Here is a 17,226-nt window from a genome sequence, read left to right on the forward strand (position 1 = left end):
TTTCTTATATTGCTTGTCTTTTCTGGGATGGGAGACCAGTTTTCCAGCAAACTCTGGTGACGTGGCAGTCCAAGATGAGGCCTGAGGCATCTCTGTTTGCAGGACAGATGATGCTTTGCATTTGGAGAATTAGAAACACAAAATTTTAAGTCTTTGCAAAAAGTAAAAAATGGAAATGCAGTCAGCTGAGAAGCTGATTTTCAGACTGAACTGTCATGTGACGTTTTTGTATAAGCATTCAAGTGCAGCGTTTGGACTTTCCTTTTTGTGCTGAAATGCCTTGCAGTCATCCACGTTCATAAAATGCTTTTTAAAATCACAGAGGTAATTTGTTGAAGTTGAAATGTATTCGATGACTAGAGAAGTCAATGTGATGGTACAAATAACCCTTTGAAAGTCTGGATATGGCATGAAAACCATCCTTAAGAATTTTTCTGAAGACATGAAGAAGTTCTTTTTAAATAAATTATTTGAAGGTGACATCAAAGATGCAGAATTATTGTTTTATTCTGTTTTTCTGTGGCGTGTTAAGGCAGGATCTGAAGGGTGAAGAATGCCTTTGTGGTCAGGAACAGAGCTGGGCTTGAAGTATGAGTTTAGGCTGTCAGCTGATATTCCTAAAACTGTTAAGACTTTGCAGCAGCCTGCATGCTGTTTTTCTTTAAGGTGTGAACATCTGGCCAAAGGCATTACTAGAACTAATTTGGCTTTGCTGAGTGCAATAGGAAATGAAAGAGAGTGGTAAAGTCTGGGCACCAGTAAGGATGAACCGTTTCCCCGATTAAATTCTTCTCCATGGAAAAACATGCTGTAGTCAATGAGGAACAGAAATCAGAAATCTTGGTGTTGTTCTTCTAATCCTAAAATACGCTTATTTTTACAGTCTGTAGAAGAGAGAAACTGTATTTCTTGTGTCTATACTGAGACACAGCCGTTTGCCGAAGTGTTGAAAGTAGGAAGTAAGATTGGAGTCAAGTGCGTAAACATGAGTGCAATATAAATATCCTTCCAAATGCAAACAGCTTTGAGGAGACAGCAGTACTAGAAAGAAACAGTGCAGTTGCAGACGATGTGGATATGAACATGCAATATTTTTAAAACGTCCCTAGAAAAATTGATTTTTATTCCTCAGTGTGACCAGTTACTGCCTTCTGCATCCCAGGCAGGATTTGGCATCTGCGTGATACAGCAGTGGTGGATTTGTGACCGATCTCTAGTTTGCGGTGGTATTTCAGCCCTTTTGCGTAAGGTTTTTCCTGCGTCTTAGTAATATCCACTTAGTCTGACACTTCTAAATCAACAAGACCTTCTGCCCTCGTTCCTTCGGTGGTTTTGTGAGGCAATGCAGTGTTTGTATCTTGGTGGTCAGGGGGGATTTGCTTTCTTTCCCCTGTGTGTACAAACTGGAGGAAGCAGGAAAGCTTCCTGTTTATGTATCAATATTTTAATAGTCCACATTTTAAAAAACCAAACTACTTGAATACCAGATGTAAGTGGCTTTTCTAAAATGCTATTTTACTTTGAAATCTGTCGCTGGATGTTACGTTGCTTCCTCTAGAGAGCCTGAGGAAGCCTACATATTGGTTCCAGAAGTCTTCAGGACCCATAGAAATGAAATAGCTTGTAAAAAAGCTTGCATGTTAACTCTGGTTTATTCATCGGTTTAGGCAGCAGTGATTTCCTGCCATCTTCAGCTCCTAGTAGCCCTTGCTGCAGGGATGATGTGCTGGTCCAGCTCCCTGCACAGCAAAATGCTCACGCACATCTGGGGTGTTTTTACCAGCACCAGAGTATTTTATTTTAAGGAAGAACAGCAATATCTTGCCAGGTAATTGAAATCCTAGTGACATAGCAAAACAGCAATTCGTCCTTTTTTCTTTTTTTTTCCTGCAAGCTTCCCATGCTCCATATTTAGATAAGGAGACTCAGTTTTGTGTTTCTAACTATAGATGAAATACTTTCAGAGGCTTGTAATGCATTCAGCTTGGGTTTTTCATTTTCTTTGGCGTTTTGTCAAGCAGTTTCTAGATTGTAGATGATGCTCTACATTTTTATATGCTCATGGCCTGTGTTTTTATTTTGCCATAACATATTCTGAAAGTTAGTTTCATTAATGAGAACGAAAATGCAGTTCCCAGGGAAGTTACATGTTTTGCCAGAGTTATTTACAGCTGAATTAGCCTACCATACAAGCATCTGTTTCTTTTCCGCCTAAAAATAAAAAGCATGAAGGAAGTCTGTCACTATTTAACACAAATTGAACTCAGAACATTTGTCTTCTCTTCATCAGTTTATTGAACTGCAAACTGCTTCCTGCACACTTGTGATCTTCCTTCCACAAATGAAGGGGAGTACAGAACAGAGAAGGCATTTACTTGCCTCCTGTGCCAACATAGAGACGGATTCACTTATTTAATGGATGATAAAGTTTCAGCCAAAACACCTAACTGGTTACGGCCGTCTGTCTCCTGGGTTTTATTCCTCTATGGCACTGGCTGTGCCCGGTGCTGGTTACTTGCTGCCTCTTCTTTTAGTCTCAGAGCTGACTTGTCAAGGCTCCACTTATTTTACCTGATTCAAATTATGATGCTGATGTACATCAGATGAGCGTCTGTCTCCTGGTTGATGATGATGTTCTTCTGTACTTGTCCCAGTCTCCTGTGCCAAACGGCTGCCTCCCATCCATGGGATAGCTGCATCTTCTCGCTGGGTGAAGCTGTTTCTTGTGGTGACGTGCAGCTCTCCGTTTTGTGGGAGTTATGTTTATCCAGGGTTTGAGTCAAACCCATATATAAAAAATGTCTGAAGCCCTTTGGGATGAGAAAGGCTTAAAATATTAACACTAATTAATGACTCTTTCTCTGGCTGGGTGTAAACAGTGAGTCATGTGCCACTTATGGTTTTGCATGTTTAGTCCTATTTCTGTGTACTTGCAGAATACCTGCTTGCAGATTTGTTTTATTGAGTAAACACGGATCTCAGCAGAGCCCCAAGGCTTCATCAAATGAAAAATGGAGGGAGGAGGAAAAGAGAAGCTGTATGTGTCGCCCCAGGGCATGCTGTGAGTCAGTGGGAAAGCTGGGTTTAGGTGCTGGGTATTTCTGCCTCCCTGCTCATTGTGCTGCAAGGCATGCTCGTTTGCCTGGGATTTTAATTAACTGTTGTGGCAAATCTATAGTTAACCCAAGAGAATCACGAGTTGCAACAGTACTTACGTCATCCTGATGACCATCAGACGTTGTGTAAAAATTGAAGAGTGCCCATTTTTTAAGTATAGTCATTAAGGACCCTAGAACCCAAGGACTTAAACTTGCTTTACAAGGACTGACTCAACATCCTAGGCAAGAGGATTTTGATTGGTTTTTTACTGATTTCACTTCAAAACCTCCCCTACAATTTAAATAAATACTTGGGGTTTGTTTGATGATGGAAAGTTTAGTTCTGAATGTGGCAATGTTACTTTTAAGCATCTTTTAGAGGGAAAACTCACAAATTTAAAGCCTCGACAATGCGTGTATTCATCGTAAATTCTTCATGGCAATTCTTGTAGAGGCACTAATGAAAGTATTTACTTGCAATGTGGTTACTGTCCTCTGCACCACGCTGTGGGATTATAAGGAACAGCATTTCAAGTAGTACGCGAACCCCACTGACTTTTATTTACCATGTAGACTTCCAGACCTTGGAGACGTTTTTTAAGCGTACTCAGCGTCCTTCTTGTTGTTGAAGTTGATAGATACCCGTGTGGGTGGTCCTCCCATCCCCTCCCCACGGCATGGGGGATGTAACAGGTAAAAATTAATTCTGTTGGCTAACAGAATATGACAAATCACATACATTAGTTGTATTTGTAGTTATTTTGAGATAGTGTATTTGTACCTAAGGTTCTGTCTCTTCTAGAAAAGTACTGAACAGAGTACACGTTTTCCAAAGCTATGTTTCATAATATGTGCAGAGCAAGGCGATTTTTGCAATCAATTTTTTGTTCCTAGCAAAGGAAAGGTTAGCCAAACTCTTTCCAGAAGGCATTTTGAATCACACGGATGACCCACAGCCAATCCGTTAGACTTTGAACTGGAGCCTAGCGAGTTAAGGCACAGGCTTGAAAACTCAGCACAAAGTAATTGTATTAGTCAGAGATTGTTCATGTTTTCTCTTTCTGCTGCCAAATGTGATTTTGGCTTTGTGATTGTTTTTATAACTCAGGAACGTTGTATAAATCTTTAACTTTGTACACTAGCAATCTTTTTTTTTCTGTTAATGAGAAAAAATATTTCTGTTGCTTATCTTTCATTTGCTAATAAGTGTCCTCTTTCTTTAGGAAGGATCTGTTTTCAGTGCACTGGGATACAAACAAAAGCCACTTTTTGTGTTGTTGTGTTTTGTTTTGTTTTTTTTAATAAGGAAAAGCAGTGCCAAAAAGAGATGCTCTTCTTGACAATGACATCTTGAAAACACGTGCTACGTAAGCTGAATAGCATCTGGTGAGAGAAGGAAGGGCCAGGGTGCTCCCTCTATCCAAACAATACCCATATGGGGCTGTTTGTGTTTCATACACTGCGTGCTTCCCAGCACAGCTAATCGTAGCTGCCTCTTCCCCGCTGTCCTGGAGAGGTCCCTTGGAGTCAGGGCTGTGGTCTGAGATGATGAACTGCTCAGCAGCGTTGCCTTGGGATGCTGTTGCTTGTCTGCCGCGCTGGAAATACCATGGGGAAACTGGGTATGGCTGTGGAATCCTTCTCAGAATTAAGCCACGGCCTTGGGTGGGTTTATCTATGGCTGTGGCACTGGCAGGTACCACGGATAATTATTTAATAGTGGGGCACCGCTGGTTGTGAAAACTTTCCTCTGAAAGATAATTAGAAAGGTAAAGTTTTTCTCCTTACTGTGTTGCCTGTTTTGCTGCTTTTCCAACTGATTCTGTTTGACAAGCAGTTGGTTAATTATTTTCTTGCTGTCTGGAGACTAAAGGATAAGTTTCCATAGAGCATCTTATCCTGTCTGGGATTTGGCAATGAGTTTTATTGAAACAATCTGTTCATCTGAGTAAAATTTTGCTGGTGGAATTGTTACAAAGGATACAGGACCAGGCTTACTAAATATTAAAACCATAACTTCTGTATTTGCAGGGGCATATAGTGATGGTAGTTCATTTTTTACTTTCTTATTTACGGACATTGTGTATCTCCTAGGACATTTGAAATAAAACTCTAGGTGGAAAATATAAAGTGGTGGACATTTGGGTTGGTTTATGTTAGTGGATTTTTGTCCCTAGGAGTGGCTTACTAATACAGCCATTCAAACTGCTCCCTAAAGAGCTAGCCCTTGTTTTCCAATTTAAACACGTAATATTTTCCCCTTTTGCCAAAATTTAGTGATGATTCAGCTTCTATTGACTTCTGAAACAAACGGATCACTGACTTGGGGATCTGTACAAATAATGAGGTCATACGGAGTACTGCTGTGTTTCTTTGCTATGTGAGCCCAGAATATACAGCTTTATGATCCCATCAAGTGTAGGCACATAAATGTGTGTGCTTTGGAGCAGGTATAGGATGAAAAAAGCACCTTTACAACTTTTCTAGAAGGAATTATTTACAAGAAGAGGTATTAAGCCAATTTGTACTGCCATTTTAGATAGGCAGCTCAAGAATACCTTGAAGGTACTTTGTTTTTTAATAAAGTAAGTGTGTTACCCGCTCCTTGGAAATTGGTTTAAATTAATCTCTAGGTGGGACTTCCACTGCCTCTAGAATCACTGGCCTGTTTTTAAAGTTTATACTACTGCCTTTTTGCTTTTGGGGGCAGGTTTTTTGAGCAAAGGAAGGAACTGAAGCGAGATGAGCTTGGCGGAAAGCTGTGTTAAAGTTAGATTTGCAAAGCAAAAGATGAATCCCTTCAGACTTCTTCTGTTTTGATTTCAGGTTCAGTAACCTCCTAATCCTCCAAATCCTTAAGTTGAAATTTATACATGTCCAGGTGCATTGATGCAAATAGAAATAGCCTAGGGACATGGTTAAATATGCAGTTAAATACCTGCAGAGGTTCAGGATCATTTAGACAGCGGATTAAAGATAAAAGGAGTAAAAAAGTTTAACATTACTGAAAGGGTAGAGGCTGATTTTTAAAAATGTGAAGCAAAGGAGAAATGGAGCTCAATATGTATTTTACAGGCAGATGATAAATGAAGGCAAAGTATTTATTTGAAATATGACCTCTTGCAGAACACTCTTAATTAGTTGGTGAGTAGGAGGCCTTAAGAAATTCCCAGCTGTTTTCTGATTGCTGTGGAGGGGTTATTGGTCCAGTTTGAATCATCTGTTTTCCAGCCAGTTCAGTTCCTGTGCAGATACAACATGTCTTGGAGAAATATACTCGGTTCCCTTGATCCATTGCATTGGCAAGAGTGTGTGGATCCAACCTTCCCTCTTTTTTTTTTTTTTTTTTTTTTAAATTACTGTAAATTGCAGTGATCTCTCTTGATGCTGGATTTTAAGAATGTTTTGTGTCTTAGTGGGAATGTCTCCAATAACATGGTAGTTAATATCTTTAGAGATAAGACTTGAAAGGAAAATATAATAGGATTCTTCTTCAGAAGAAGACATCAGTGTATATAGGAGGAAATATAATTCTTTAGAAGAGATACTGCATTGAAGAAAAAGAAAGATTAAACACTATCTGGTGTCTTATGAGAATATAAAATGCTTTTAGCTATACATATGAATGTTTGATACAGTTCGACTGTTGCTTTCCTGACTCTACTGTTCACTCTTAAACAATATCTTACTTTAACCAGCAGCTGTTGGCTAATTATTTCAAGAAACTGTTGGAAACAGCTCAGTTCTAGTATCATCAGATGTTTGCTTTGTACAGCAGAGCATAAATATTCCTTTAGTCTTCTAATTGTATTTTATTTAATGGGTACCTGTTGTGGAAGAAGTACTGCTACAGTCTGAAGAGCCCACCCTTTAGAGCCGAAGTTCATTGCGATATTTCTGTACAGAGCCACGTGAAATGCTCAAAGAAAACAGGTTGAGCGGAATCCCCAAATAACAAAAGCCTCTCTTTTTTCCTCTGCTTTATTATTGTATTCATATTTCTGTAGAATTTGTTCTACTAATGTACTAGTGCCTTAACAACATCTGAATTTTTCTTAATTTTTTTTTTTTTTTAAATTTATTTGTAGGGTAAATTGCCAGTTCTTCTGCTTGGTCAGTCTGCAGACTTGAGGCCAGGAGAATTTGTGGTCGCGATTGGAAGTCCATTTTCCCTTCAGAACACGGTGACTACGGGGATTGTTAGTACCACTCAGCGCGGAGGGAAGGAGCTGGGGCTCCGCAACTCCGATATGGACTATATTCAGACAGATGCCATCATCAATGTAGGTCCCGCTCTGAACCTTGTCCTCTTGAACTCTTAGGTTTCTTGAATAGTTGCTTTGAAAGTTTCACCAGTGATACAGTTCTTCAGAACAGCCAGTATAGTTGGCTTTTCTTTTATCCATGTAAATATGGACATCTGCAGTGCAGCAGCGCTTGATTGTTATTTAAAAGTTCCCCAAGGAACCACACCAAGTACAGTATCTGCCTTCACTTCAGAATTCTTACAAATTACAAGGGAGGAGGCAATATTCTCTGGCAAACAAATATTTTTTCAAAATCCATCGTGTTCTCTAAAAAGGAGCCAAACTTAGTGTAAGGATTCAAGTTTGCTTCTGCATAAGGCAAAACAATAGTTTTTGTACTTCTACTGTTGGCCTTGTAAGAAATCTTCACTAACAGCTCCCAGAGCTGTCTTAAAATCTTCTAAGTGACTAGTGTGGTACTATTAAAACAAAAGAAATACCTTGGCTTTCTTAACTTGCTCTGGCAAGAGAAGAAACAAGCCTTTGCAAAGCTCAGCTAGAAGGAGTGATGTTAAGTGTAATTAATGGGTTTGGATGTTAAGACTGTTCTGTTGCACATGTTCAACAGACAATGAAAAGATTACTGCAGAAATATTTCAAAAATGTATTTTGTGTTTTGCTTGCCATGAACCAAGAGCTAGATATTAAAACATGTTCTTGCCATATGTTTATTTTCAGTATGGAAACTCTGGAGGACCCCTAGTAAATCTGGTAAGAGTTTCTTTTAAGTTTGCTTAGTGTCAAGCTTATTACTTTTGCTTTTTAATTTAAAAACAAAACAAAAAAAACCCCACACAAACCAACAAACAAACAAAACCCCACACCAGAAATGTGATTCAGAGCTTTTGATATCTACCTGACTACACAAAATTCACATGGTTCTTACCAATCGCTTGTCTGTGCTTACGTTGGTAAATCACAAGATACACTTGAATTTCAATATTTAAGGTGTTTATGGTTTGCATTGTTTTGAGCAAGTGTAATACCCTTTTTTTTTTTTTTCCCCCCTCCCATACCTTGCAAAAAGTAAAAAACCACGTTTTAAAGTTGAGGCATTTGCCCTCACTGTATACCATGTAGCTAGCAATAATTTTTGCATACTGAAAATCAATTTAATGTTTCAGAAACATATCTACCCTTTTGTTTTGGATCACGCTGAAGAGCTTGACAAACCCACGCATTTATCAGGATATTAGGGATTATTTGCCGATATTGTAAAACGTAGTTGGAGCTGGAACTTGCAGCAGCTGTGGATAAGGGAGAGCAACTGAAGCAGGTTGCAAAACCCAACTGCTGTGTGAGAGCTCTCAGACGGGGGCATGTGGGGTCGAGCGGAGGAGAGGCAGTGGTCCACGAAGAGAGACGGCACAAAGTGGAGGAAAGAGAAAGTCCGGCTTTCTGCCTTGGTGATTTGGCAATTTTTTTCACCAGACCCACAGTACAATTTCAGCACCAGTAACCTGCCTTTAAAAAATTGTAGCTGGATAGTTTTTATTTAGGAGAGATCAGGGAAGGAAGCTGCTGAGATTTCAGAAGTATTTGATTCATCAGCTGACAGCAAAGGTGTTTTATCTCTCTCGGAGTCACATTATCAGGAAATGCTTTTGGTTTTGATGAACTGTCATTTTTCTTTATGTTATTATGCAATATTTGCTCAGAACCAGTCAGCACCACGCTTCGTGAGGTGCCTGCTGAAATAAACAGTCCGAAATTGGCTGTGGAATGTGCTGCTCGTCTGCTGCAAGCAGCAGAGCTGCCCAGTTCTGATCTCTCTTCTGATAGTGGCAGTATGAATATCTACATCAACTCTCCGAAATTGTAGAATATTTTTTTTATCAATTCAGAGAAATTACACTTAAAGAAACCTTTTAGAAAATTGAAAACCAGCCATGGAATATGTTGTGTGAATTTCTTTGTGATTGCTTGGAAGAAATAATCCATTTCACTTCAATATATTTCACATTTGCTCATAACAGTTTCTTATTTCTCCAGGATGGTGAAGTCATAGGAATCAACACATTAAAAGTTACAGCAGGGATCTCGTTTGCTATCCCATCAGATAAAATCAAAAAGTTCCTAACTGAATCCCATGACAGGCAAGCTAAAGGTACTGTACTTCACTGCTTTGAAAGAGAAAAACATGAAAATAGTAATAAACCGGAAAGTCAACAGCCTTTGGGGCTCCTTTGGCAAGAGCAGTTGATCAAGACCTGTTTTCCTTTTTGTAGGAAAAGCTATAACCAAAAAGAAATACATCGGCATACGAATGATGTCCCTATCTCCTAGGTAAGTAAAAGTGGTGGTTCCTCACCTTTCTGAGGTGTGGTCACTGTGTGCATTTGGATCAAGTTTGTGACCTGCAGAAACAAGCGGGAGGGTGAACCAGCAGCGTGTAGGTGCTGGTGACAACTTGCAGCCAATTTTTGGTGCCTTTTTCTCTGCATCTGCTACATGCGTGGTTGAACTTTCCTGTAGGCTCTTGCTTAAGCTAGTTTTTTAACAACTCCCTGGCTTTTTGTTTTCCTTAATGCTTTGGAAGAGAATAGCTAGCGATCATTAACTTGTCCTGGGGTGCTATTAGTGTTGTTTCCATCTGTCCCATGCTGTCGTGTAGGTCAAGGAGAAAAGAGGACGGAGTGTTTTCAAGAATTACAGCAGCTACATACGTATTTCCATTTCTGTGAAGTTATTTTCATTAATTTGCTTAATGTAAAATGAAGCTTTTTTGTAGACTTGCTTGTTAGGTTGCCCAGAGAGGTGGTTGATGCCCCATCCCTGGAAACATTCCAGGCCAGGTTGGACGGGGCTGTGAGCAACCTGATGTGGTTGGAGATGTCCCTGCTCCTTGCAGGGGGGTTGGACTGGATGGGCTTTGAAGGACCCTTCCAACCCAAACCATTCTGTGATTCTATTTGTACTCAAACCAGAAAAAAAGACTAGTGAGCAGATGATACATCTGTGGAAATAAGCAGAAGTTTTCTCATCTGCAGGGTCAGAGGTATAACAAAGCAATGAAAACTGAAGGGTTTTTTTTAGGTGTTCAGGATCAGCTGGTTCTAAAGTAATGACCAAGTTTTGAAATGTTTGAACTCTAATCCTCTGTATCTACTGAAATGACTGCCTTTATCAGAAATAGGCATTAAAAAGCTGTATGCATGCAAAAAGTGTCATAATTCTTGAAATAATTTTAAGGGTTAAAACAGATTGTGATGTGTCACATCAACATGTGTAAAATACCTCAGCTTGTGAATGTTAAGTGAGTTAACTAAGTAAAAATGCATGATTTTTTTTTTCCCCATCTTGTTGAAATATTTTTGTTGCTGTTTTTTCATTTTCCAGCAAAGCTAGAGAGCTGAAGGATCGCCATAAAGACTTTCCTGATGTTGTCTCTGGGGCTTACGTTATTGAAGTAATTCCAGAAACACCAGCTGAAGCGTAAGTTGAACTACTTTTTTCTGAAAACCACTGCCACTGACTTAAGGGGCTAATGATGGAGAGAGTGTTCCCTGCTTAACTGGTTATCATGATTATGCTAAATTGACAAAATTACGACCATCTGATAGCTATTAGGTTGTCTGCTGAAAATCAGTTTGTGGTTTCAGTCCGGTCCCTGATGGGCAATATTGCGAACATATCAGGGTATTGCAGCGAAGCCCTGTCAGCGTTCCCAGCCGAAAGGGCAAGGATTCAGTGGGCGTGAAAACTCAATTTTCATTTTTCTCAGCAGTTGCTTCCAAGGCATCTGTTGTACGGGTGCCAGTGCTGAATAAAGCCGTTTGCTTGTGCGTGCTCCCCACAGCTCCGTTGGTCACTGCTGTAAGAGAGCGAGGGAGCAGCTTTGCTTCCACCTTGTGAAGACGTGTCTGTCTCAGTGCTGGGCAAACCCACCAGCTCACCTAGTGCCTGGGGTGAAATCTTCTCTTGGCATGAGATCCTCTTCCATGCGAGAGCTTTGTCAAGAGTCACGCTACCGGGAAGAGCTTTTGGTTTTGGCCAACTGATCTCTTTCTTCATCTTTGCTCAGAACCTCACCTGCTGGTTGTTCCACACTTCATGAGATGCCTGGCATCTAGTCTGTGGTCACTGGCACAGATCTGACGGGCTCTTGCTGGAGACACTTTCCCTTCAGCATTTGGTTTTTCCAGAGTAGGAAATAGGAAACTTTATTCATTTTCTGAAACTAGAGATCATTTAAGAGAAGAGTAAAACTTTGTGGCCAGAAAGAGGTGTATGAAGCACCAAAGGCATGTAGGCAGAAAGAAGCTTGGAGCAAGCGTATCTTGTCTCTTACGGAGACTGCAAGGATGGTTGAATGATGTCTTTTTGTTACAGTTTGGGTGGTACTGTAAGATATACAGTGTTAGCTGTCTGTCTTGCTTCTGCATTATTGCTGCTTTGTATGGCAGCGCTGTTCATGCAGAATACTGATGTAGCTGTGATCTGAAAGTAAACTGCAGTTAATGTAGGAATAACGTGGCTGCTTCAGTCTGGGACTGAACTTACTGCCTTGACATGCAGGTCTAAACTGAAGGTGCAAAGATCACGACAGGAGGATGGATAATAGCAGAGAGTGAGAGAAGGAAATAAGAGAGGTAGAGGAAATGTGAGGCAATGTAGCCTCGTAACTTGAAGGCACACTCAAATCAGGATGCTTCATCCGATGGCTGACCTGGCAATCAAAATGCCACCCATGTTTGCTCTGTCTTCCCTACTCTAATCCCCTTGCTTATGCGTTTCCCCATTCTGCTGGTTTCTTCTCCAGTGTGTGTTTTGTAGACGTGCTGGATAGGGGATCAGAGCAGTTCTGCAGCGACCTGTCCTGTTAGGAGTTGAGAGGAGAGGCTGCACGAGGGACCAAGATAATCCAAATGGTTTCTCCCATGAAAATGTTTTAAGCCGTGCCTTTGGTAGGCAACCAGAGTTGCTGGAAACATTGGCCAAGGCGTCCTGCAAGCAGGAGACACTCATGTAAGGCGTTCTCTGCAGGCGGAAGAGGCCGATGACTGCTCTGTGGTTTTGTGAAGAAAGGATTATGCTGAAGGGCTGAATCATGTCTGATCTGGTTACTTGGTTAATATTTCCATAACTTGGAGCCAGATCGTTGTGCAAGACCGAGCAAGACGTTGTGGTCGATGGTTATCCCTCACCACCCCATTTCTCGGTCCCGGCAGCAGTCTCAGGCAGCTCAGCGACAGACCCACAGCCCCGGGCAGGGGCGCCTCGTGGTGCCGGCTCCAGTTCTGCCCTGTCTTGCTTTGAGTCGGGAGGGTTTTGTTTTCGGTTTGCATACGGTGCTGAGGTCAGGAGAAGGGATTCTGGGGGCTACAGGCAGGCGGGCAAGCAGAAGGGCACACACACATTTTTGGTAACTGGGGTACGTCGCTGCATGTGTTACTCCGCTTCAGTTCAAAACACAAAGGTTAGGGTGAAGGCGCTGCCAGTAAACTGTGCGTGGAGAACAGCGTGGTCCAGGACTGAAATTTCTCACGTGTTAACGCACAGTCCACTCGGGTTGCTTTGCTGTGCGTACATGAATAAAAGCTTGGAAAATTTCCACTCTAAAATGAGTGCCTTGTTGCAATTATTTTAAAAGAAAAATACGCCACTGTCTCTTCTACCGAATCAGCATCTGGGATCCTTGTTACAGAATTACTGCACTGTTTGCAATAGTGAATTCCTTTAAAGACAGTGAAATGGGGGATTCATCAAACTCGAACATCCATCTGATTTCTGAGGTCGCTGCGTTGTGTTTTAATCTTCACCGCTTCATAAATTCTGATTGCTTTTTGTGTGCCCGCTGTGTCCCTGTGCAACTGCCGTTGGGTGGGAAATAGGACAAATCCAGCCATCTTTTTTTTTTTTTTAATATTGTAAAGAGAATAAAATGGCAATTATACTAATACATTGCTGCTTTGTATTTTCAGTGGTGGCCTGAAGGACAACGATGTGATTATAAGCATCAATGGACAGTCGATAAGCTCAGCCAGTGATGTCAGTGACATTATTAAAAAGGACAGTACGTTGAACATGGTTGTACGCAGGGGCAACGAAGATGTTATGTTAACAGTAGTTCCTGAAGAAATCGATCCCTAACCAGAAACATGAGCTGGATTTCATGTTTTCTTTTAACAGCGTTGGACTGCTTATATTCTCTCTGTGCTGGTACAGGACACGTTAGACTTCTGACCAACATTCTGCTTATTCAGTGGATTAGTATTGGCCAACAGAGTAACTTCTAATAGGTTTAAGGTGCAAAATCCGTGTAATTTCACATACTCCAGACGATAATTTTTTTCCTTCTGTATCATGTATGCAATGTATTCTTTACTGGCTATTACATTCCCCGCTTAACAAATCGACGTTTGCTTCCCTTTGTTGAATAGATCTGCCGTTCTTTCTGCTAAGATTTAAACACAACCCACGCGCACAATGTGTGCTGTGGTATTCAGGTATTTATAGGTTAGCTGTGTTTTAACTGGAAATACCGTTGTAAAGGAGTAGTTGGTTTAAAAGGAAACACAATTGGGAAAAAAAGTTTGGTTTATAAACACAAAGAAATCCCGACCGAAATAACCCTCCGAGGACCCCGTGCAGAATTTTAATACTATATTTTCCTAGTGTTATTAAAATAATTCAACAGTACTGCTTCTAATGAGTGGTTCATTCCCCTTGTGGAGTGTTTTTCTTTGAACAGCACATCTGCCTGAAAGGATGTCCTGATGGTCTCCTTTTTATCGTCATAAACCGAAGCACTTTTCAGTATGCGCTTGTATTTGCACCCTTGTGCATCTGCTCTTCTTGGCATGGCTGGCTCAGATTTGTCATATTGGCTGTCGCGGATCGCCTGTCTTCCAGATGTTAATGCATTTTCCTTATTGTTTTAATTACATCACCACCAATGTGTGTATGGTAGGACCTGGTCTTGACTGGGATAATTGGACATTCCTCTAATATAGAGATTAATCTTTATACTTATATTGATGGATGCCCTTGAAGCTTGGGTAGGGAATGGGATTGTCTCACTGTGAAGGAGAACAATCAACTAAATAAAATTACAGTGTAATTACTCATGGGTAAACAATAGGCTCAGCAGCCTTTCCTTTTCTCTATCGAAACGTGTATCTCGGAGAATAAATCCAAGGGCTACAGACAAGTTTTGGTGACTGTCAGTCCTAAAAATGCTCTTCTTTTGAAATTGATTCTTAGTAAAACTCTTTGGCTGGGTAGCTGACAGTTTATGATTTTTAAGGAAAGCACTGTATTCCATGCAATTACAGCAAGAAATCCTCTCACCAGCTGTGTTTCAGTTCTGTTTCAGCCAGCTTATTCCAATTTGGGGAGCTTCTGTAGCCCCAAGTGCCAGTGCCTGCCCTTACTCACCTGGATCGCTGTAAATTCACAGGCATGCAGTGTGTTGACACCTGACACGACTGAACACCTCATTACTGATTTACTTATTCTGTCACGGTGGTAAATCACACGTCTGAAAATCTGCCAAGGTAGTATGGTGCCAAGCGCAGAAGGTCTGCAATACTTTCTAGCATGGAAGATGCAAAGTAGAATGATTTTGCAGAGTTGCTTTGTAGTATATTTGCACTGCAAGTTCGTGTTACTGATGCTGATTAATGTTTCAGCTTGCTTTTGAAGTGGTATTGTATTTTGCAGACCATCCATGTGAGTGCATAGTGTGGTGACATTCAGCTCTCAGCAAAAATTAATTAAAAAAAATCACCTACCTCCTCTGCTACTGGACCAACTAGCAAAAAATGAGCTAAAGCCCCAAAGCCAGGAAATGGTATTTAAAACAGAAGTTATTTTTCATCTGCCTTTTTATTTCAAAACAAGTGGTTGCATAATTTACAGAGCTGGTTGGTTCTTTTTGTTCCTGTTGTTTGTTGTTGTGATCTCTTAATATGCCGTTAAATTTTTTTTTTTTTTGCTTTGTTTCTAGTTAGCTACTTTGGGCTTACCGATGACATCCCTGCAGTGACAGCTGGCACAGCCCATCGTTGTGCCTGTGCTTTACGTAGATACTGCCGTGAGGCACAAATGCCGCAGGACGACGGCTCGGGTTTGCGTGTGCAGTAGGAAAGAGGCAAACGAGCTTGACTTCTGTAAATGGTTTTCCTGCGCCACTGGGATTAGCGAAATGTTTGACCTGGTTTCTAGGCTGTGTAGTCAAAGCCCACAGCTCCATCTGGTGGGGTGTGAGATGCTCTCTTACTGCAGCCACTCATTCTGCATCATGTATTTGAAAGTGGTTTTCTGATGTATCTTTTTTATTTATTTATAATTGATTTCTTTGTGTCTGATATCCAGACCCACATGCATATCCTGAAAAATGTTTAGAATTTACTCCTCCAGTATCCAACCATGTGTGCGGCTACCCAGATGGTTTCTTGCAGTTAAAATTGTCTCTAAATGTTGTAAGTATTTAATATTACAGATAAGCGGAGACACAGAAACAAAGTTTGTCTTTAATACAATTAATTAGCCTGTATTTTTGATGTATTATTGGGTTATAGATGTGGAATAATTTTCATTCTTTGTTGCTTCAACGCACAGTTCTTTCCAAAGGGCAACTGAAAATACTTTGTTCAGCATAGCTTTGGCACAGCTCGTATAAATATCAGTTTCCTGGAAATTTTAGCGAGTGTTGGACACTAAATCAGGGAAATGGGACATTCTGGCTTGATTTTCAGTATGCTGGAATGTCTGAGATGGAAACTGGAATTGCTGCGTATGTGATGCCAAGTAGATGGCTACATGTGGCTGCACTCGGAGGAGGTTTTGAAAAGCCAGTTCACTTGTTCCATGAGGGAAATGTCTTGGGCTGTAAAAGAAATGATCATGACTAACAATTGTCTGCTTTCCATGGCTTATATGCCAAGCAGTAAAGTCCTGTGTTTCAATACCAGATGACTTTTTTTTTTTTCTTTGCCCCCTGCCCCCACATAAATGTTTTGTATTTATGTTAAGGAAGCTGAAGATGATTTTTAAAGCTACATCTTTCCAAATTAGAGACATACGTATCTAGTAGGGCATTACATTATATACATGTTCTTATTGTCCTTTTCATCCATGGAGCGAGAATAAAGAAACGTTCACTTGAGGTTCCAGGGATCTCCTTGATTGCATTATATTGGAGATTATTCCTGCTATTCCTGAATTCCCATATTATTTCCCACTGTTCCTCTTCCACCCAGAAAATAAGGACGTGACTTGGCATCCTTTACTTGTTTCCCCCCCTCCCCTTGCCCTCAGTCCCTCCCCATGATCACTGCTGATGGCTGTCAGTGAAAGGAAGCTGAAATTCCACCCTGGGCTGGCTTTAAGTCAGACTTTGAAGTTAAATGTCAGCAAGCTGTTGTGAGGCTTTCTTCGCACGGAGAGACAGAAACATTCCTCCGAGATGGGAAGGAGCCAGGCAGAGAAGTGGTGGCTAAAGCCCTGCCTCATCTTGCTGTACCCTGGGATTTAGGATGCGAACCTCAGCTCAATAACCTCCCACCCAGATCCCAAAAATCAACCAGCGCTGGATAATGTTATCTGGAGGTGAAGGGGTTGGTAGCATTACGCACGATGGGAAGGTCAGCGTTGTTCTTGACTTCGTAGAAATGCGTAGCGGAAAGCTTTGGTGATTTTACATTCTTCATGTGTGTACGCTGTATGTCTACATCCTGTGCTGTGTGTCCAGCTGTGCTGTACAGATGTCTGACACACCATCTGTTTGTTCCCCTCAACACCCAAACTCCGTTCTCTTTTGTACAAGATTCTGGGAAGTGAGGGCTGGAGCCACTGGGCCCCAGGATTTCAGCCAG

At 41.0% G+C, this 17,226-nt stretch overlaps 1 protein-coding gene across 1 annotated transcript in view; it reads left to right on the plus strand.

The window, feature by feature from the left end:
- The window catches only part of HTRA1 (HtrA serine peptidase 1), a 33,359-nt gene extending 19,312 nt beyond the window's left edge, over positions 1-14,047 (plus strand). Inside the window, exons 4-9 of the mRNA XM_086752486.1 lie at positions 7,187-7,381; positions 8,084-8,116; positions 9,398-9,512; positions 9,634-9,691; positions 10,745-10,840; positions 13,330-14,047. Of these exons, the coding sequence (XP_086608612.1) occupies positions 7,187-7,381; positions 8,084-8,116; positions 9,398-9,512; positions 9,634-9,691; positions 10,745-10,840; positions 13,330-13,498 (666 nt within the window). The 3' untranslated portion in view covers positions 13,499-14,047. The remainder of the gene's footprint in view (positions 1-7,186; positions 7,382-8,083; positions 8,117-9,397; positions 9,513-9,633; positions 9,692-10,744; positions 10,841-13,329) is intronic.
- Positions 14,048-17,226: the final 3,179 nt, after the last annotated feature.

This window comes from Chlamydotis macqueenii, chromosome 7 (assembly GCF_036417535.1).
Source record: "Chlamydotis macqueenii isolate bChlMac1 chromosome 7, bChlMac1.mat, whole genome shotgun sequence".
Taxonomy (NCBI): Eukaryota; Metazoa; Chordata; class Aves; order Otidiformes; family Otididae; genus Chlamydotis; species Chlamydotis macqueenii.